This window comes from Bombyx mandarina, chromosome 04 (assembly GCF_030267445.1).
Source record: "Bombyx mandarina strain Sakado chromosome 04, ASM3026744v2".
NCBI lineage: Eukaryota > Metazoa > Arthropoda > Insecta > Lepidoptera > Bombycidae > Bombyx > Bombyx mandarina.
The window spans coordinates 9,052,314-9,074,915 of record NC_143211.1 but is presented as its reverse complement, the minus strand read 5'-3'; the positions used below and the strand labels follow the sequence as shown (position 1 = coordinate 9,074,915).

Below are 22,602 nucleotides of genomic sequence, written 5' to 3'. Positions count from 1 at the left end.
TAATTTTGCGGGTTTTTTATTACACGATGTTATTCCTTCAGCGTGGAAGTCCGTCGTGAACATTTGTTGAGTACGTATTTCATTACAAAAATTTGTACCCGCCTGCGGGATTCGAACACCGTTGCATCGCTTCAACACGAATGCACCGGACGTCTTATCTTTTAGGCCACGACGACTTCAGAATAAATATGATTTTTAGTAACAGGAATTACATATTAATGTCGATCATAAGATTATTCCAAAAGGCGAAACTAATTAGTCGACAGATACCTACGTAAATACTACGAAATAGACTGTAAAAATAATTGATGCAGATATTATATAATTCTTACGTAGGCAGATACTAATGGAAATCTGTAGTAAGTAATCAGAATTTTCTGCTTTAAAATATATTTCAAATTCTTTGTTTGAATACCGAGATTGAATATTGGGGGAGTAGCAAAAAATCTGCAGCGAAATGTTGAAATCAGGGAGTTTTCTGTTTAAAGGGGAATATATAATTTGCACTGGGGGTCAGGGATACGTATCGAGGTATTCCCAAGGCTCTGCGCTTGCTGCAGGTGGTAATAATATGTAGACTGTTCTATAGTGATACTTGCAGCAGCCCTGTCGCCGTGCCCAATGTGTAATTACGAAATATGTCATGAAAGATGTAGCATAAAATGTCTACGTGTCACGTATTACATGCTATATTCAATAATTTTAATGACTACAGCAACGTGTTATTTTTAGTAAAAAAAGCTTCATCAACGTATAAACTGTCCTTCAATGTGTTTTCACAATTATAAGCGAAGATACTGTACTATTAAAAGTGAGACCGTACAACTCATGTCTCTACGTTGTAGATGTCTATGGGCTCCGCTAACCACTTAACATCAGGTGGGCCGTGATCTCGTTCACTAATCTATGCAAAAAAAACATCGTTACCTAAAAAAAACCGCTTGTTTGCAATAATAAACATCCAATTTTAAACACTAGAACATGTATTTTAGATAGTAGAAAATATGACTGAGTCTATTGCGAGAATCCATGAGCACAATCACGTACAAAAGATTCCACTCAAGGAAAACGAATGCTTAACATGATATCGTGCATAATAAGTTCAATATATACTCTTAATAATTTATAAAATCAATATTTGTGGGCTGTTTGTGCGACGATATTCAGGTTGATTAATTAATTTTTAAATATGTACAGGTGTTGTTGGCACCACGGGAAAGATTTTGTTAAATCTATATCAACGTAGCGCACAAGTTTTTTTTTATTGCTTATATGGGTGGACAAGTTCATGGCCCCCTTGGTACTGAGTGGTAACTGGAGCCCATAGACATCTACACTGTAAATGCCGCCTCCTACATCGAGACATGAGTTCTAAGATTTCAGTTTTTACGGTGCAACGGCTGCCCCTCCGTTCAATCCGAAACGCATTATTGTTTCACGGCAGAAATAGGCAGAGTTGTGGTACCTACCCGTACGGACTCACAAAACGTCCTACCTCCAGTAAAGTGGATTGGAAGAATGGATGTATTTTGCAAATAGATATTCACTATTGAGAAACGTGGCTGAGATTATTGTATATTATGACATAAATAATAAAAAATAAGAATAAAATCTATAAAATCAAAAGTAAAGATGATAATGAAAGTGAGAATTCACATCGAATTTCCAGTTTTTTTTCCTCATTAATAGAGTCATGGCTGATTATGTCGATGAAATCTCCAGTGTGTCGAGCAGAGTTATGCACTTGACCATTAGGATTTCTGGGCGCTAAAGTTCGACGGTCATTCAGATCTACGCACTAACCTCAGTATATTCGGATGAAGAGGTAGAATTTATGTATTAAGATATTACTAAAGCTCTTCATAATACTATCAATGCTCACTTTAGTGTAGTTATGGGAGACTTTAATGCTAAAGTGGAAGTGCAGACGTGGCGAATCGATGAGCACACGGATTCAGAAGCAGGAACGATGGGGGTAAATGCTCGTTAAATTTCCAATGCGGGAGGGGCTATTCTTAATGAACAATTTTATTAAAGAGCAGCCCCAATGAAAATGAACATGGCCAAGCCCAAACTCTATGACAAAGAATAAGATTGATTTTATGCTGCTTGACGTCACCGTGGACAAAATTGATTGGCTCTGAGGCAACTAGAGAATGGAAAAGCCCCCGCAGATGGCGGTATAGCCTCTGAGCTACCGAAAGCAGGATTACAGGAAACACGTCTACTAATAGAGATGCAATAGGTCTTCAATTGCGCAACCTTCAATTCATTCACCGCGGGAGAACTCCGTGTGCGTGGAACAACAGTATTATTGTCCTCTTTTTCAAAAAAGGGGCCAAAACCCTTTTGAAGAACTATAGATCGATCTCTTTCCTGAGCCATATCTTTAAGTAGTTCTCACGAACGGGGAGCCTTGTGAGGACATAGGTCTTTGATCAGGTTTTTAACTTACATCGTGGTGATCATTAATTCCCTCACACAATGTGCAAGTATTTTAGTATACTAACTTTTAAATTTAAATGACTAAATACTTGTACTATAGAAAAACTATTCCGGTTTCGTTGCAAAAATCGGTATTATGGTTATGACCAGCAAAGTTATATGTAGCCTGCACCATTCACAATACTTGGTGCATCTAATGGTATATCTAATGGTGTTATAAATTTTATGAACAGTAGGAGGTCACCAGTGCTCACGGTCTTATAAGCGGTCGATAAACTTGCTTTTTACACTGAAACCACACTATTTTATTTATAATTTCCTAAACGGGTATAGAACGTAAATAAGCATCTTATTTAAATAACAAGACGTAATTTAAAATGTTTGTCTGTTTATACTACTAACATTGAAAGTAAACAATAAGACGTTGATCAATGAATAAAATCAAAGTAGATGTAGATAATTGGTACACAATGAGCAGGTATCACCATTATACTTGCTTATACCGCGAAGGAATCAGGATGTCCGGTTTGAAGAGTTGAATAATTAGGATTGCAATTTCTAGATTATAATAGATTGCAATTTAAACTTTATTTGTTATTTCCATAGGCTTCAGTACCCATTTTAAAACCAGATGAGCCATTCGTCTTCCCATTTACAGTAATAAAAAACTGAATATCGATCCAAAGTTAGGCAACGATAATAATTGTTAGTTATGACCAAGAGAGTAAAAATAAATCTGCAGGAGTATATCTCTACCTAGGAACCTATGCCGCTATCAAAAGTAAAGCCAAGGCTTACCCAAGCAAAGTATTTAACCCTCACCATGGAAAGTGCTGTGGGACCCGCTCCGTATGCCGTTTTAATTAATACCAGATGCAGCTCTTTCTGGTATCCTCTATGTGCCACAAATGGAGGTAAGATTTGGAATTCTGGTCGTCGTTTGTCTTTAAATGGAGGTTCCTAATAAAATTCCCTTTAAAGTGGCACAGGAAGGGAACACCTTCGTATTTTTCAGCAGGAATCCGTTTCACCTCAAAGACCACTTTTCAAGTACAGACACTTTCCCCTTTTTCGCTAGGCTTGGGAGGTACATACACTCTTAGCTCAATTTTCCCATGCGAACAAAAAAGCCTTCCTTGAATATACAAAGTGATAAGAACAAGCGCTTTTATGGACGTTTAAATGTTCCACCTATTTAGATTGCAAATTATAAATGCAAAACAAATAGCAAAAGTATTTTGATCATGACATGTAATATTTACTAAACCTTTTTTTCACGAGTATAAACGTTCACCAAAAACTTTACTTTCAACATATTTTTTTCCTTTCGGGCATTGTGAAAGTTATATTTGTTCTGTACACGCCCGACGGCGCCTTTGATATGATTCTTTGTCTGTAATCATAATCATTGTTTTTAATGTTTTTGTTTTTTTGTCTACATTTATGTTTCAAAAAAACCTGGAATTTTGGCCTCAAATCAAAAAGTGGCTCAGTGTTCTTTTATTGTAATTTTGTAGTCGTCGTGCGGTAAAAAGGATAAGAAGTTCGGTGCATTCGTATCTAGCTATGCAACGGTGTTCGAATCCCGCAGGCGGGTACCAATTTTTCTAATGAAATACGTATTCAACAAATGTTCACGATGGACTTCCACGGTGAAGGAATAACATCGTGTAATAAAAATCAAACCCGCAAAATTATAATTTGCTTAATTACTGGTGGTAGGACCGCTTGTGAGTCCCGTGAAGCAGTAATGCGTTTTGGTTTTAAGGGTGGGGCAGCCTTTGTAATTATATTCTCTATAATACTAATACTTAGAACTCATATCTCTCGGTGGGTGGCGCATTTACTTTGTAGATGTCTATGGGTTCCAGTAGCCACTTAACACCAGGTGGGCTGTGAGCTCGTCCACCCTACAAAGCATTAAAAAAAAATTTTGACGTCTCGTCTACTAAATTACTAACTCTATGAGCTACATCTGCATATATACTGAAATATAAGTGAACAACAGTTAAATTACTCAGTGAGCAACAACAACAACAACAGAATGTTTACCTGGATGTTGATATTTGAAATTATTTTGTTGTACGTCGTGTCGGGACCAAGTCACGCGCTCACCGGCGGCACCTCGCACAACATCACCACCTGCGAAGAATTCGAACGCGGAGCTCGGTTCGATCCATACGCGATTATCGATTCAATGTGGAAAATATTCTACTTTTGGGCAAACACAACGGAGATCAATCCAATTGTGTTTTCGTTGCCCGCAAAAAAGGTGAGTAGTCATTAGGTGAACCGTAAGTAACACACTAAACTTGATTTGAATTTAAAACTCTGATCATCATCAATTTTGTTAATTCGTTATTCATCATCAGTATTTAATCTATCTATATATATATAAAAATGAATTGCTGTTCGTTAATCTCGCTAAAACTCTAGAACGGCTGGACCGATTTGGCTAATTTTGGTCTTGAATTATTTATGGAAGTCCAGAGAAGGTTTAAAAGATAGATAAATATGAAAATGCTCGGAATTAAATAAAAATAACAATTTTGTTCCTTTGATGTGTCCCTGTCGGACGGATTTCTTTTGTTTGTTTTAAGTTTATTTTATACAAAAGTTTAGGTCTTTTACTTATCGATTGAGGCACTACGAATTCTGCCGGGTCAGCTAGTTTTGAATAAAATTGTCAACACATCATTTGTTTGCAATTAAGATTTTAGGAAAAATAACAGTTTTAAAATATCTCCGCAACTTAATAGTGATGAAGCATCGCGCCCGTATATCTTGTCATGGGCGGGATGAAGGGCGCGGTAGTGAGGAAGCCTCGCATCGAAATAGCAACAAAAAAAAAAATCCAATGATGCCCGCCTTTTAATTTCAGACGAATACAATTAGTAGGCAGCGGCTTGGCTTTGCCCCTGGCATTGCTGAAGTCCATGGGCGGCGGTAACCACTCACCATCAGGTGGGCCATATGCTCGTCTACAAGGGCAATAAAAAAAAATTCCCATCAAGATATCGTTTGCCGTGACAATTAATAAATATCAGGGGCAAAAATTTAAGCACGTAGAAGTCGATTTACGTTAAATCTGCTTTTCACCCGTACACCTGTATGTCGTGCTATCAGAATTAGCTTGCGGAAAGACCAGTATGTTCTTCTATCGCACGAAAATAAAACGAAAAATATCATGTACGCCGAAGTACTTTAAAATACTATTTATCTTACGTTACATAAATACCTACATGATATTTTAATATGCCTACATTTTATTTTTAAAAGACCCCATTAGTGTTACGCAGCTTTCCTTCATTATTCCTATACCTGTGAGGTTATTTGCTATAGTAGAAGTCGTCGTGGCCTAAAGAATAAGACGCCCGGTGCAATCGTATCAAGCGATGCATCGGTGATCGAATCCCGCAGGCAAGTACCAATTTTTCTAATGAAATACATACTTGACAATTGTTCACGATTGACTTCCACGGTGAAGGAATAACATCGTGTAATAAAAATCAAACCCGAAAAATTATAATTTGCGTGATTACTGGTCGTAGGACATCTTGAGTCCACCCTGCTTATTTCTACCGAGAAGCAGTAATGCGTTTCGGTTTGAAGAATAGGGCAGCCGTTGTACTGTTAAAACAGACTTAGAAATTATGTCTCGAGGTAGGTGTCGTTATTTACGTCGTAGATGTCTACGGGCTCCAGGTAGGCCGTGAACTCGCCCACCCACCTAAGCAATAAAAAATAAATAAATAAAGTTCAATTCTTACTGATCATAGCGTGATGTACCGAAGATAACCTATCTTAACTTTTAACGTGGATAGTTAAAAAATCGAAAGAAATCTTCAAATGAACCAATACATCATTTTTTACCTTACCTTTATCAATTACATACAAATAATGTTTTTCCTGTTTTCGTTCCCTTGTTTTAAATATGCAGTGTATGTACTAAATTTTGTTCAATAGTTCTCATGACGACGTTCGTGGATAAAGGATAAAACAAAGAAAGTTTCAGCTCTTTTAGTATTGTATTATAGGTATGTATGTATATTATATTATATTACATTATATATATATATTATGCGCCCTCTCTTTCTTACTCTCTCTCTTTCTCTCTCTCCTGTGTGATGTAGACGAATTTACGCGGGTCGGCTAGCAGATAATAATTAAATAATATTTTAGAGGTTAGCAAAGTTTAAGGAAGTAATAGAAGCAATCGAGCCACATCTTGAGGTGGAATGGCAAAAAGCGACGATGTTCATGACCCCACGACCGGGCGTTGAGGTTCTCCTACTGCATGCGACAACACCAGGAGCATTTCGAGCACTCGTCAAGCAAGAACAGCGTCATAAAGGTATTCCAATATTGTTCTGTACCCGCGCACTTGCCCCCCCCCCCCTCCGCCATTTCCGCTCGTAACTTTACCGCCCGTCTTGACTCATAATGACACTAAACAGGTCTCGTTTTCACCAAGTTTTTTTTCGCATTTCGTTCCTAATGACTTTTGTCGTTTCATTTCTTAAGAGCGCGCCGTCGACTTCTTCTGTATTTGACCTATATCGATAAAATAATAATATAAAAAACGAGATTAATCTTACTAAAATTGATTTCATTAAAATCGAAAGTCTATTTTGAAGTTAATATGTCATGCTTATAGATTTCATGGTCATAATATGATTTATAAAAATAACGTATTTCGAATTGATAAAAATCGCAAGTAGATATAATTTCGTTAAATTACATATTTATAAACATGTTATTTTTATTTATAGCAAGACCACAACCAGTGCCATTAGTAAAATTCGCCGATATACGAATAAAGTTAGTAAATCAATTTATGGGAATGATGTGTTGTGAAGACCTAACTGCGTACGCTCTGGCAAGAACCGATAGCATTCCAACCACAGAAAAAAGTTGCAAAGAAGCTGCTGACAAAATCGGGTACAAAGGGCCAGATGGAAGATCTTATCTTTTTTTGCAGAAAAGGCAAATTGACGATGAATTTTAAATTTATAAGAAACAATTTAAGTCCGAAAACCATAGCAACTTGAAAAAAAAAATGTTTACAAAACAACAAGCCTCCAGCGACTTTACGTTTTACAAGTAAATCATTAAATAACGTAACTTTGATTTCTTTCTAAAATGGAAAATTTCGACAACAAAATTTCAAAACAAACAAAATTCTTAAAACGATGTTAATCTTGATTATCTTTTGATTATCTTTATTGAAATAAACAATGACCAATCATCTGTAATGATGTTCACTGAAGAGGTTGAACTTACTAGTACCGGTGAAGACAAAATAAAATATGTTTTAACAAAAAAAAAAATTGTTTGAGTTTTGCACATTAAGATCAGTTTGATTTGATTGATAATTATAATATTGAAGTATTTTATAATATTAATTGATTATATTTAAAAGTTTCCTCGAGTCGTAGATAAGATTAAACACAGTTTTTCATTTTAATATCTAAATGTACAATAAAACACAACAAAAAATCTGTGATGTTTTCCACCCAACAGTGCAAAGTTACAAACAGTGTAAGAAATACAGTATACGTAAAATATGTTTGCGGGAAGGTATTGCGTGCTATAATTGATTTATTGGCAGATCGGGACCGTGAAAGTCCCATTTCCCACATTACTCAGTAAAATATCGATGGAACCACAGCGAGCTCGAACAAGAAGTGCAAAATCTATGCCTTTATTAGATAAAAAATCCAACAAGTCATCTTTGGTTCGTATTTGCAGTCATAATATTACAATACAACATTTTTTCGTGTTAAATGTAAGAAAATACCGTTATAAAAATAAGAATAATAAAACAGCACCTTTTTTCACAATACACACACATATGTACGTAGTTCATGCGTATTTCAGGCTGTCTCTATAAGTTTCACTGAAAGCCGGATATTGGTGAACGTTAGGATTTTCCGGCATATCCTGACGTTCTCCAATAGCTCGTGATATTTACAAAGAAAACAAGACTCTAGAAATATCAACTGTTACTTTGCTACTAGATTTAAAAATGCATATATTAAACTAGAACCAACTTACTACTACAAATTTACATTTTGAATATAAGCTGCCAGAACAATTTAAGTTATATTCCTGATATTAAAAATGTGAAATTTATTCCTGAGACTCACCCACTGATGCTCTTATAAATTAAAAGTTTAATAACTCATTCCCCAGGGGTTCGTTTTATTACCATTAAAATATTATCTTGTTATATGGAAGTTTATTCTGTCAATAGCAGTGATTTATTTTCTCATCATGCCTCTCGCACGTGTATCGATCGTTACTTTGTGTTCTCAAGTAATTTATTCCACTCCTTATCTTTTAATAGCACTACTGTTTTTTATAAAGACGGACACGCCATTGATAAAAGTCGCTATATTTTAGCAGAGAATATTCATGAGTCTGAAACATCGCTTTGACATTTTAGGTTATTCAAACTTTATTGTAATCGTAAATCGTAATTATTGTAAATATATATTATATGAAGATAAATTAGTAAAGTCAAAAACCACAGAAGGTACCAATAGTCTTTATCGCCAATGGAGAAAGCGGTACGTACAAAATAAATGCAGTCTGTCTACAGAATGTAAAGATTATGTATTGAACAGCAGTCAAGCTCATGGCCTAACTGAGTCAGTTACCGTACACCTCAATGTGAACACTACCGCCTGCTTTGAGGCATTAGATAGAAAGTTATTAAATGGCTATTCTGCCTCTCAAATCGGAAAGCATCATCGCTATACGTCAGAAATTGGCAGGGCTTTCACCTCAAAGCACAACAACAACCACCAGAGCTCAAGGAAGATGATAAAATAAGTTAGAGAAGTCAAGTAGAAAAATTAGCTGAAAAAAAACTGAAGTACTAGCAGTAGAAGTATTCGTTCGAGGAAGCTGGAAACTTATACTCGTATCTTGAAAATAAAAGAATAAAATTTAACTAAGAAGCATTATTTCTCGATGTAAATTTATACTATTTTTCTTCTTGCCAAAATATTCTGCCAATGCGTAGCTGTTAAAAAACTCGTGTATTCAATTCAATTTAGGGTCAACATTTTGTTTGTATAAAAAAATTACCTCCATTTTCGCCTAATTTATCGCAAAGTTAATGATGTGCATCGATTTATATGTCGACTTAGAAAACGAATGTTCCCGTTTATCAAAACGGATTGACACCAACAAAATACTCCAAAGAAGTCAAACAATCTGAGAACCGGAAAATAAATAAGTAAGTATGAAGTCAGAGAGAGATCTGCATTCAATAAGACGTCGTTGGCGAGTGCCTGGGGCTCTCCATATCCACGAAAGCAAATTTATTTTCCTCCGAAGCATACTAGACGTCAACAAATAAGGTTATTTTTCAACGAGAAAGCTGTGTTCATTCTTTTACAGGTAGATAGGAAAGCTGTTTCTATTGGGATCTCGTGCAGCCAAGCAACCAGAATAACCTATAAACCGATGAACCATTTCATGACAACATTGGCCTATACAAACATGGATTATTTTAACATTACTAAAAATAGTTTTGTAGACTAATTAGGCAACACGAAATAAATCCGTACATAAATATTTCTCTTGCTATTATTACCAAGTATTCTAATTTAACAACAGAGAGTATTCTCAGTGAGCGGTATGAATTATTATTACTAGACACTTATCATCTAGATAGGAGCAATTATTAAAATCTAGCTATAATTTAAAATAAGTTATATAATAGTTTTAAGCAAAATTCTGCTGGTTAGGTGAGTTGTTAAGTCACACGAGTAGGAACCTCCATCTCACTATTTTCTATGACGAAGCTTTAGTGTATTTCACTAAAGGGTACTACAGTGTTATCTATAATATACTAAATATACTTCAACGCAATATATTACTAAATATTACTTTCACCTTTTCTTTCAAAAGTGGGGACGGCATTCTGATGGTCCATGGGCAACGACAATTTAATAACCGGCGGGTCGTAACCCGACTATCTCATGCAATTTAAAAAGAAAATTAAGACCTGTAACTCACACTTTATAGCAAAAATAAATTTTCGTGTTTAATTAAAAAAGATTTTTGATCGACGCTTTTGCAAGACGTTTACCCAATACAACTACGACTTTGTACAGTAAAATATACTAAAATTTTTAATATGTGGTAGACCCGTTTGTATGTACAGAATAATCAAAAACAATATGGCACCTACGCACTACAGATGGAACGCGAGACACTTGTGGATTGCTTCTCATATTTTTAGCAGCGATAGTCATACCGAAGCAACGCGAAGATTTTGTAGTCGTTCACAAGAAACTTTTTTTCATAAATGTATTAAACAGGTAAAAACAGATGAAAATACTTTAGTATTACACTTTACATCAAAGCTTCGAACGTATTACACATTGATTTAATTAAATTAAAACGTACCAAGCCGTATCGTGAAGATGGTTCATAAAAACGAACCGAATGCTCTTAGCTGCATTTCTCCTAATTTCATTACGCTTATGTAAACACTGCCGGCTCGCAGATCCTCAATATATAATATTTTGTATAATGCCTACCTCGATCCTTTTTTTTATGACAACCCAATAACAAAAATGCGTCCCTATATTAAAACTTGGTGAGTAGATTTTTCGGTAAAGGAAAGTCTTATCCTGAGAAAATATTATGAGTCGGAGCAGATAAGTCTGGGCCCCGCACGACTTCCCATTTACAGTCTCCGAAGGAATTCCTATTAGTGAAGGTTGTTTCCTTTCTGACGGACCCATAAAAAGTTCTCTTTTAAATGAATGTTCCGCGCGGCCCTCCAAACAAAATGTTCAACTTACAATGTTTGAAAAGGCTGTAAAAACAAACGTAGCGTTTATCGTGATTACAGTTCGACGAAACGCTCGGGAACAATTAACAACTTATATGTACGTGTGTGTGTGTGTGTGTGTCCTGGACTTTTTGCGTACGCTTCATCAGAGTTGTATTTTATTTAAATTAATCTTGTTATTATTTTGACAAAAAATTATGTATAGATGGGTGACCATACAGCCTATCTTGTTTAAAACGGCTATGGGAACCCATAGACATCAGAACGAGAATACCGCGATTACCTTGAAATATGAGATCGAAATCTCAATTGTAATATGATATAACGGCTATCCCACTATTCACACTGCTTCCCTGCAGAAATAGAAAGGATGTTCCGGTGCAAGCTTATAAGACACCCTACTGTAAAGAGTTTTAGTTCTGTTAAAATTATTACATGTAGCTAAATATCTATTGAAAAATACGATAGGTATTTTAAATAGCTAAGTATTTCAGCCATAATATTATATAGTGTGGGGCTTCCAAAATGAAGTGCGAACAGTTACGATTTTTTTTTGTTTCTGAAATAAAACAATATAATAAATCCAGCGAACTATCGATCTCATATAATTTTCCCACTAATACTTTAGCGTTAACGTGCGTAAATTAAATTTAGTGTACAATATTCCCCGGTAAACTCACTATTACGTAGGCTTGGAAAGGATTAAGCCTGGCTATACTTGTCTATAAATGATCCGGGTCTCAGTACATACTACCTGGTTTAGATATTGTAGAGATTAAATCGCAAGATTTGTGTGATACTGTGACGCTCGCAATTCAGCTTGATTAAATGTTTCGTTGATCACGTACTACATTTATGTTAGAACACATTATTCCTTAGAAAACGTGTGTAAATGTGACAAACTATTCGTCATTATATAAGAAGTCATCCATACATTTATCCAAGGGCGGATCCAGCTTTGGCGCCAGGAGGGGGGGGTCACATAGTCAAATTTAGATGCGTTCGTTCCCAAGCGTTTGCCATTATACAAAGTTATTATATTATATTAAATTAATTAAATAGTGAAGGTATGTAGTTACATAAAATCTGTATGGTAACAAAATATATAAATAAAATCATTATAATATTCAATTAGTGGTCCACCGCAGTCCTGGAACCAGCACAGGGGGTGGTCATGACCCCCATGACCCCGCCCCCTGGATCCGCCATTGCATTTATCATTGACACGTGGAAAAAACGTCGAAACATGTAAAACTTATATTTCTTTACACTTAAAGGAATCCTAAGGCACCTACCTGTGTTCAAAATTTTTTTGATACTATATGAATTTTTTGCAATACAATGAAGTAATCTATATATTAAGGTAATATTATATAAATATATAAATAGATTTTGTTTTTTGGTAACACTTTCACATCTCAAGCGATCATGATGAAACTTTTAAAATTTAGTTCTCAAGAGAACAAAAAGAGGGTACATCTCGAAAGATATTATTTTTTCTACAGTAACGCGGGTGAAGCCGCCGGTAAAAACTAGTATGTAAAAATATATCAAAATATTGCTTAAACATACATACTGCCTTCAATACTTTTTATTGAAAAAATAAAACCTGAACCTGTTGTTTCTTAAAATGTTTTTTTAATACATATTTTATTATTATTATTGTTTATATGGGTGAACAATATCGTAGTCCACCTGGTGTTTAAGCTTGCCGAGCCCCTACGCATTATTGCCGACACACAAACCTTGAGACATAAAGTCGAAGTCTTGAATTGTAAATAAATTTAACATAATTTCAAACTGGCTCACAACATAACATATAAAATTAGTTTACTTTTGTTGAATCCAAATAAAAAAATATTATTTGAATTAATTTCGAACAAGAGTTACTTTCCATGTATATGAAGACATAAGAATGAACACTCGCCACAGCATGAGCACTGTGACCTCTCTTTCTTCAAAGAATATTTGAAGAACGTACTTGTTCCTGAACAGATAAAATGAGATTTAAAAAAGAAACACTTATACCTCTTTTTTAACATTTTTACCAAGTGGAATACTTCTGCTTTTGTTTCAATCAGTTGTATTTTTTTTGAGCTTTTCTGTATAAAAAAAAAACAATTGATTGCAGACAAGCTTTCCTCTCTAAAGATTGGTAAGTTGTGACCGTCGCTCTTGGACATCGGTAATGTCAAAGACTCACACAAACCACTGTCAGCTTTAAGTATTATTTATCATTTAGTAGCCTATGATGGTTTGAGAATATTACGAATTTTATTTCAGAACAGAATTGTATAACAAAAAACGTTTTTTGAAACATACCGTTGACGAATGCAGTAGTTTTCTATATAGTCGGGATGAGCTCAGGTCCGATACCAGGCGGTACGATAGTAAAAAAGAGATGACGGAAACATCTCAATACATTAACTGAACATAAGGTTTATGTGTACTTAAATGTTTACGCTTATTTATTTATTCGTTGATTGAAAAAGTTTAAACTACCCTAAACTAAGTTAAATGACACTAATTTTTAAATTCAGTGAATCTTTTTTTTTATTTTTTTTTTATTGCTTAGATTGGTGGACGAGCTCACAGCCCACCTGGTGTTAAGTGGTTACTGGAGCCCATAGACATCTACAACGTAGACGCGCCACCCACCTTGAGATACAAGTTCTAAGGTCTCAGTATAGTTACAACGGCTGCCCCACCCTTCAAACCGAAACGCATTACTGCTTCACGGCAGAAATAGGCAGGGTGGTGGTACCTACCCGCGCGGACTCACAAGTGGTCCTGCCACCAGTATTTTTTTATTTTCGTTTTTTATTTTATTTTCGTTCTGTTAGTTAAAAGTAAAGCATCTAAGATAATAACACGAAAGTTTACAGTTGTTAAAAGACAGTCAGCGTTCAATTAGATTAAATACATTAGATTGTAGTTATCAACATGGAATAACGTTTCATCATTTGTATAAAAAGGTCTTAAATCATTCGAAGTCGAACTATACAATAGTTGACGAGGCCGAAAAATCTTTAACTGTACTCTCAAGAGGCTACGGTCCCTTCATGTCACCACTTTACTTTTTACCTTCCCGTCCTTTTCTGCGAAAATATTACCTTAACTTAGATGATGTCCTATCGGCCAAAGGTAAAGGTCTAAAATTTTATTTATTTAGGTTGAGATATTTTATTTTTTATTTCTCTTACCAGAATTCTAAGTACTTACTTTAATTTAGCAATACAAAGCCAAGAGGCTATACAATATTCACTGGCTTTGGTATGTGTCACTCATTTCTACCATTGCAACTTCTATCTAGTCATTATTTACTGGTGGTAGGAACTCTTATGAATCTGCACGGGTAGGCACCTGCCTATTTCGGCCGTGAAGTAATAATGCGTTTCGGTTTGAAGGGCGGGGCAACCGTTGTAACTATACTGAGACCTTAGAGCTTATATCTCAAGGTGGGTGGCGCATTTACGTTGTAGATGTCTGTGGGTTCCAGTAACCACTTAACTCCAGGTGGTCTCTGAGCTCGTCCACCCATCTAAGCAATAACTAAATAAAAAGGCAGGAGCGCAACCTTTCGCGAATATCTTTCGTCAAACAATCACGCGCTCTAGTTTAAAGGAAAGGACAGCCGTTCTGTCAAAACAATTGAGAGCTCACTATTAATATATGTTCACTTAGGCATTCACGCTTTTGTGTCCATGGGCTAAAATTATAGGACCTCTCAAAACCAGTTGGACCGTGATACAGGATATACAGGCGCATTATATGAGTCATGATTGTTACTTAACAGAAGTAGGTAAAAACTAGGCGCGACCTACAACGGTTCATTCGTCACACACCCTTGCACCCTGAATAAGACACATCACACAGAATTTATCTTCTTTTTTTTTATTGCTTATATGGGTGGGTGAGCTCACACCTGGTGTAAAGTGGTTACTGGAGCCCATAGACATCTACAGCGTAAATGCGCCACCCACCTTGAGATATAAGTTCTAAGGTCTCAAGTATAGTTACAACGGCTACCTCACCCTTCAAACCGAAAAGCATTACTGCTTCATGACAGAAATAGGTGTGGTGGTACCTACTAATGCGGACTCACAAGAAATCCTACCACCAGTACTTATCTTTAAATTGACAAATATGAACAATAATTATTCCCAAAAAAAATCACTTTCACTTGAACCATTGCAGTGTCTGGATACCATAAAAGAATTAAAGGCGAATTTTTTTACCAAACCGAACGATGTGCGGTCATGAATAAAAACGGCACAAAACAAAGTTCCGAGTACCGAGCATTAAATCATTCTCCAAAGCTATTCGAACACAAAGGATATGGTCAATAAACAAACATAGCTCGACTCTGATAACTGTGGTCAGGCCGGAGTAACTTAGCGCCAAATTTATATTTCATACAAGTTTGTTTCGTGTGTGTTCCAGATGTCCCATTTAAGGATTTTATTTTCTCTGTCTCGTCCGAAATCCGAAATCTCATTTTCTTCGTCGAGCTCACCTAGTGTAATGCAACCACTAATAAACTGGTCACGTCAACGTTATTTATTGTTATTGTAACAACAAAGAAGAAAACTTCGGATATTCACTTCACGATTTTCTGAAGATTCTCTTTTAAATCACATTTTTAACGAGAAATATATTATTACTGTTAATGTAACTAAGAGCATGGCTATTTTCAAAATAATAATGAAATAACGTTACATCGATTTTCGATCAACTAGTAGTTAAAGGTTCTGTATGTTGTAGTTATGAGACAAGCCCATAATCAGGGAAAGGACCTTAAATTATGTGGCATTATTTGAAATTGTGTCAACATGAAGGAGCGAGGCGTGCAACGCAGCCGTGTCGTGGGCGGCGGCGGGAACCACCGGAGCTGGTTCGCCCGACCGCCCTTCGGTCCGGTAAATACAGCCTCCTCGCCTCTCGGGTATAGATTATTCGCTACGAACGAGGAGCGGAGCCAGTGCGACCCACGCGCTACCCGCGGTAGCTCGCTCGTCCCCGGACCACACTCGTAGCGCTCACGTCGATCTGAACACGCGTCTCGTAGCCGGGTCGTAGCTCGCGAAACTGCAGAGTAATGTAACCTTTCGGCCGCTACGGCTGACTCGACATCGCTATTAAAAGCATGTCATTAATACCTACGATCTCACATTGTAGTTTTACCCTGATGTAAATTCATTTATGAAATTTTAATAAAAACACCTGTGTGATTGTTAATTTTTATCAAATTTTCAAGTGATTACTACGTTTGTTTACTTTATGTAAGTATCACAACACATGCTTCGGAATGTTTATTATTACCAGTCGTAGTCAATCTCGCAGTGCTGTTGTCATTAAATGTTATGCCAGTAAAGACCATTAAAGAAAATCTTTTGGTACAACAGATATGTTTAAAAATCAATCCCATCTTGGCTGTTAAGAAGACTACTCACTCATCCGAGACTCAATATCTTTTATTTTATAAGTAACTATAACAATATATAATATTAGAATAAAAACAAATAAACAAGAAACCAAAGAAAATATTTAGCATTCAAATTATTAATGAATTTAATTTAAAGCAAGCTGAAACGCTTCCTTCCTAACACTTTTAAAGTTCGAGATCTTTTTTAACGTACATATTTGATTTGTAATTTAAAAGCAATCTTTAAAGCATTTAAAAAAAATCTATTGTTTCGTTTAAGCAATTGATCTAGTGATTGATTTAGTAAAAGTTAGTATAGCAAATTATTTATTCTATATTGTCTTAAACATTGGTACATCATATCGTATATATTTTGAATTTATTTCAATTTAAGTAGTTCTTAAGAACAACAATATTGTTTTTACAGTTAATCGTCACTCTATTCTTAATATATTGCAATAATACATTGAAAATTAATTTATATACAATTTATAGTCTTTATAAAGAAACAAAACTACAATTATTTAATATTGTGTGTTTGCTATCATTGAGATAGATAAAGCATAGCATATATACACATGATATTTTCGTAAAATTTCTAATTACGACCACAGGGGATACCAGGACAGATTATTATAAATAACATACTATTATATGATACAAAGATTAAATACAAGAGACGTACAAACACTGTTCAATGAATAGAAATCAATTTAGCCAAATTTTGTTTATACGTTGTAAGACAATGAACGAAAACATAGCATCTGCATAACCACTGTACATAAGCTGATTGATCGTCTTAGCCAAAGCATAAATCTGTTGTTTCAAAGTCGACGAACGGTTCACTTTCGTTTACACATGTAGCAAACACAGTGAACTGTATCAATATTAGTACCAAAGTATGTTGCTTCCGAAATTAGTCACTTATTGTCTCAGAAAATGCACTAGCTTCAATAAGAAAAAGACCACAAGAAACAGTCACAAAACATCTAATTAACGCGAACACTAGAAATAGTATTATATAACTAGAGGAACACAAATTACAAGCAAGTTAGTTTTTTTTTTCTAATCTGTTCGTGAAACAGAACAAAAATGTTAGTTTTTTGGTAGGACCTCTTATGAGCCCGCGTGGGTAGGACCACCACCCTACCTCTTTCTGCCGTGAAGCAGTAATGCGTTTCGGCTTGAAGGGTGGGGCAGCCGTTGTAACTATACTGAGACCTTAGAACTTATATCTCAAGGTGGACGGCGCGTTTACATTGTAGATGTCAATGGACTCCAGTAACCACTTAACATCAAGTGGGCTGTGAGCTCGTCCAACCATCTAAGCAATAAAGAAAAGTTTAAATTAACGAGAACTCTCCGACGGCGTACAAGACAACACGGCGCCAAATCAAGAACATAAGAAGTACATATTATTATTTTAGGTATGACCGCTGTGGTATCTCCATAGTCCATTATTTTAATCAGCGAATGCGCCGACGCGTTTTAGTGGTGCTGGAACAGCTCGCGGAAGCCCGCATTCGTTTGGTATAGATCACAACAGTAAAAAATTATGTCGAAGATTTGGTACAGGCTATTCTATTGGTAATAAACCTAAAAAAGAATAAACCGAAAAAAACCTAAGCACACGGGATCACTGCATCTTGAAACAAAGGAAAAATTCATAAACCTGGGCTTCATGATTGCAAATACTGGATCGTGTGAACTTGATATACGAAGATGTATTGGGATAGCAAAAAGTGTCATGTCTCAGCTCGATAGCATCTGCCGATAGACCCGATAGACACATTTCCATAAAAATCAAGCGTAAACTTGTGACAAGCTTGTGGCTCGCCTTATATAGGAAACATGGACTCTTAGCGAAAGCTAGTCGTGTTTGAGATGCGGTGCCGGAAATTCCCTATATGGCATAGGACCAACGCACCAATCCTGGAACTTCAGGGCTTCTCCACAAGATTTTCGAGTTTTTTGGTCACGTTGCGAGGAAGAACGCTGCAATCTTGAAAAATTACTCATAACCGGCAAAGTGGAAGGAAAAAGGCCAAGAGGGCGTAGCCTCGTACTCGTGCGCTAGTCCGATCAAATTAAGACGACACTGGACTCCAGCATCAATGTCACTATCCACTGCGCAGAGGACAGGAAACAATGGTGTAATATAGTCCGAACAAAAGTGCTCCGTAAAAGTGATGACCCTCAGCACTGAGGTACACGAAGCAAGGAGGAGAATCCGACATTCATTCGACACCAATACCCATTAATTCGTCAAATAAAAATACATTAGGTCCTTACATATGAAATTAGCGTGTTGTCGTACTGACCACTTTGATCTGAAATATCTCCTGTTTGGTTAAGAATTCCAAATTCAAATTTATAAATCCATGTAGCTGGTACATTTGAGTTTTGAAAACAGTCATTCATTTGTTTTTCCCAATTTTTTTCTTTGCCATCGCTTATTACCGCATAATGTAAGACATGAAATATCGGTATATTTACGAGTACGAGTTCTACCGTGGCACCAGTGCTGCAGAAATAGCTCGAAGGATTAATGATGTATATGACGCTAGTGTCGCAAAAGAATGCACCGTAATTTTTTGGTTTTAACGTTTTCGTTCTGGAAATTTCGACCTTCAGAACCAACCACGTGAACGGCCCGAGACCAAAGTGAAAAATGAAGAATTAAAGGCTATTGTGGAAGCGGATCCATCACAAAGCACTTTAGAGATAGCTACAGGTTTCGGGGTAAGTGACAAAACTATATTAATCCACTTGAAGCAAATCGGGAAAGTAAAAAAAACTTGAACGATGGGTAACTCATGAATTGAGTGAATCGAACTTGCAAACACGCGTCGACTGCTATGTTATTTTGCTCAACCGACACAATAATTAAGGGATTTTAAATCGGATCATTACTTGTGATGAATAGTGGATACTGTACAATAACCGGAAGCACTCGTCTCAATGGCTGAACCCTGGAGACCCAGCCAAATCCTCCCCTAAACGAAAATTCACTCAGAAAAAGTGACTTGTGAGTGTTTGGTGGACCAGCGCCGGTGTCGTTCACTACAGCTTAACAACTAAACAACCAAGATTGGTCAATCGCTCTAGGCCACTGCTGCTTCATGACAACGCAAGACCACACACTGCACAACAAACAACCACTGAGTTAGATGATCTACAATTGGAATTTCTGCAACATCCACCGTACTCCCCGGACCTTCCTCCAACAGATTACCATTTTTTCCGGAATTTGCATAACTTCTTACAAGGAGATAAATTCAACTCCGATGCGGAGGTCCACACCGCCTTCAAAGAGTTTATTGATTCTCGCCCCATGGTTTTTTTAGTAAAGGGATCAATGAACAAATATGAGATGGCAAAAGTACATAGATAACAACGGTGCATAATTTGATTAATTAAATATATTTTACAAAAAAAAAAATACTTTATATTCCTCCTGTACAAAACCCAAATTTCATATGTAAGGACCAAATATATTTCTCGGTTGCTACATTTTAGAAGAAGGGAAGGGAACAGCCAGCCGAACAAGCAATTGACGTTTCGTTATTATTACACTGTTAAATCAGGACTTGTAACAATATCCTGGTTTTGTAATTTCAGAGTAAATAAGGTATTCTTAGGAGTTTATAACTTATTAACAACCAGACAATTTCTTGATGTTGTTATCTCGAACTTTTTAGCTAGCCTCTTTAAAGTTGTATGGGCCTAAAAGATAATGCACAAGGTGCTTCCTATCAATTAATGTGACTATACCAATGTCCAAATCCAACAAGCAAATCACAGTTTTTCAAATACATACTTAATATATTATATAAATACTTAATACGATAACTTAACTATTTAATACAATAATACTACATAATTAAAATAAAGGAAATAAGCTTAAGTGAACAAATTTACTAACTTGTGAACAAATTTTATAAATTTGCGTAATTACTGGCAGGGCGTATTGTAAACCCTCACGAGCACATACCACTTTTTTCCGTATTACTGTCATGGTCATGGTTTCCGGTTTGAAGGGTGCGATAGCCTTTATACAAAACACAAGACAAGAATTCGACGCCCGTAATCATTTAAGACCTGGTGAGCCTAATAAGTTCGTTCACCAATGAAAAAAAGTACATTAAAAATCTGCTGACGAACGGTTGGGAAAAGGAACTATCTCGCAGTTACAAAATATGTGGACAGACCGTAAAACAAAAGGGAAACCGGTGAGCGTTGTGGTCGGGTGCTCAAAAAGTCCGACCGAGTCCTGTTTAATGTTTTTGAAAAACTGAATCGTGAAATACTGGTGAAAGATGCCTCAGATTCCTTGAATTACATTACCTTATCAAGACATCTATACTATTTGAACTGGGGAATGATGCATAGTCTAGTCATCATGACTAGACTATGCATCATTTGCCTTCGTTAGATACTTTGATTTTGGACCATTAAGAATAGATAAAAATAATAAGATATGATTACTGGCAAGGTTGAAGATCATCAATCTAGTGTTCGCAGCTCCACCTAAAGGATCAGATGGATTTCTTAATTCCATACTTCATGATATCCCACTTGACGCTCGATCTTGCTGGAGGCAGCGTCAACTAAGAATTATTCCGCAGGCGGGCCACACTCAATAATGAAATACATGAAGCTTTCGAAAAATATTTTACAGTATCAACTTTTTAAGAAGTCATAGAATTTCAAGTCCTTCATGATCATATTGAATTCAGCAGCTCACCAATCATTTGAAGTAAAGCTATTGCCTTAATTGAAAAATATAAATTACCTAGAAAAGGGTTGCGTAATTATTAGCTAATTCTCAGCCTACGTCTGGCAAGCTGAAAATACGAGAGCGTGGCTAAATTAACTAAACGTTTTACACTACATTTTTACGACTACATTTGTGCTCCGAACCTACGCTTAACTTTAATAACAATAGACATATCAATTGCTACTAAATGAAATTGATTTAAATCCTATGAAATTTGGGATAATTTTGCATTTGCACTAAATCGAATTCTCTTTATAAGGATACTACTAAATAAAGTCTGCCTTGAGGTCCTTTTTTAAAATAAGAATTACATATTTCCGAAGTTTCGAATATGTTACACGTCATAACGGACCACTAAGGCGATATTCATGTGTTGTGGAGATCTTATAGACCCACCCTATTACCTGCTGATGATAGAGCGTCTGGTGAGCCCGTACGGATAGTACTACCATCCTACCTACATTTGTTCCGATTTGAAGGGTGGGATAGTTCTTTTACTATGCAGCTGAGATTTAGACCTCACATGTCAACGTGGGTGGTGATATTATCCTAACCCCTGAACTTATTCTACCGTGTAAGCGATAAATAAATAAAACCTGTTTTTATAGCCCAGAGATAATTTTACAGCGCTTATTAATAGGAGAGAATATCTATTATCAATTATTTCCAGATATAATAAAGATAAATATACAATAACGCAAACTTAGCTCTAACACTAGAAGCCGGCTTAGGGGCCCCGGTAACCATACTCGTCGAACTCGGCAAGGGGTTCGTCGTGCAACCTAATCCATACATCATCAGCCCGCTGAGTTTCTCGCCGAATCTTCTAAGCGGGTCGCGATTCCGATCCGGTACTAGATTCATCTGAAAAGCAACTGCTCTCCAGTTGTTAGGTCTCCTTCGGAGGCGCTCGGGCGGCCGATAGCTAATTGAAATTGAAATAAATTTTTTGGAAAGAAAGATTTTATTTGTAATTATTTGGTTTTACATTACTCACGTTTGTATGTAGTAGACATTTATGATTTCAAGGCCAGGGATTCCCCTTTTCCAGAATGAGCTGTTACCTTAGATCACCAAATTACTTTAAAATTTTCTTTTTAGTTTTTTTTTCTATTAATACAAAATACTTAACAGTTT

The 22,602-nt window shown here is 36.1% G+C and overlaps 2 protein-coding genes across 3 annotated transcripts in view; both read left to right on the top strand.

The window, feature by feature from the left end:
* The first annotated feature begins 4,476 nt into the window (after positions 1–4,476).
* On the top strand, positions 4,477–7,641 carry LOC114252909 (uncharacterized). The gene is made up of 3 exons (XM_028187599.2): positions 4,477–4,717; positions 6,628–6,799; positions 7,218–7,641. The coding sequence occupies exons 1-3, from the start codon at positions 4,490–4,492 to the stop codon at positions 7,451–7,453; spliced, it is 636 nt and encodes a 211-aa protein (XP_028043400.1). The 5' UTR covers positions 4,477–4,489; the 3' UTR covers positions 7,454–7,641.
* Positions 7,642–15,943: 8,302 nt separating this feature from the next.
* Positions 15,944–22,602, top strand: part of LOC114252781 (uncharacterized) — a 32,561-nt gene continuing 25,902 nt past the window's right edge. For both annotated transcript variants that reach the window (XM_028187409.2, XM_089740307.1), the window contains exon 1: positions 15,944–16,542. The gene's annotated coding sequence lies outside the window, so the exon portion shown is untranslated. The remainder of the gene's footprint in view (positions 16,543–22,602) is intronic.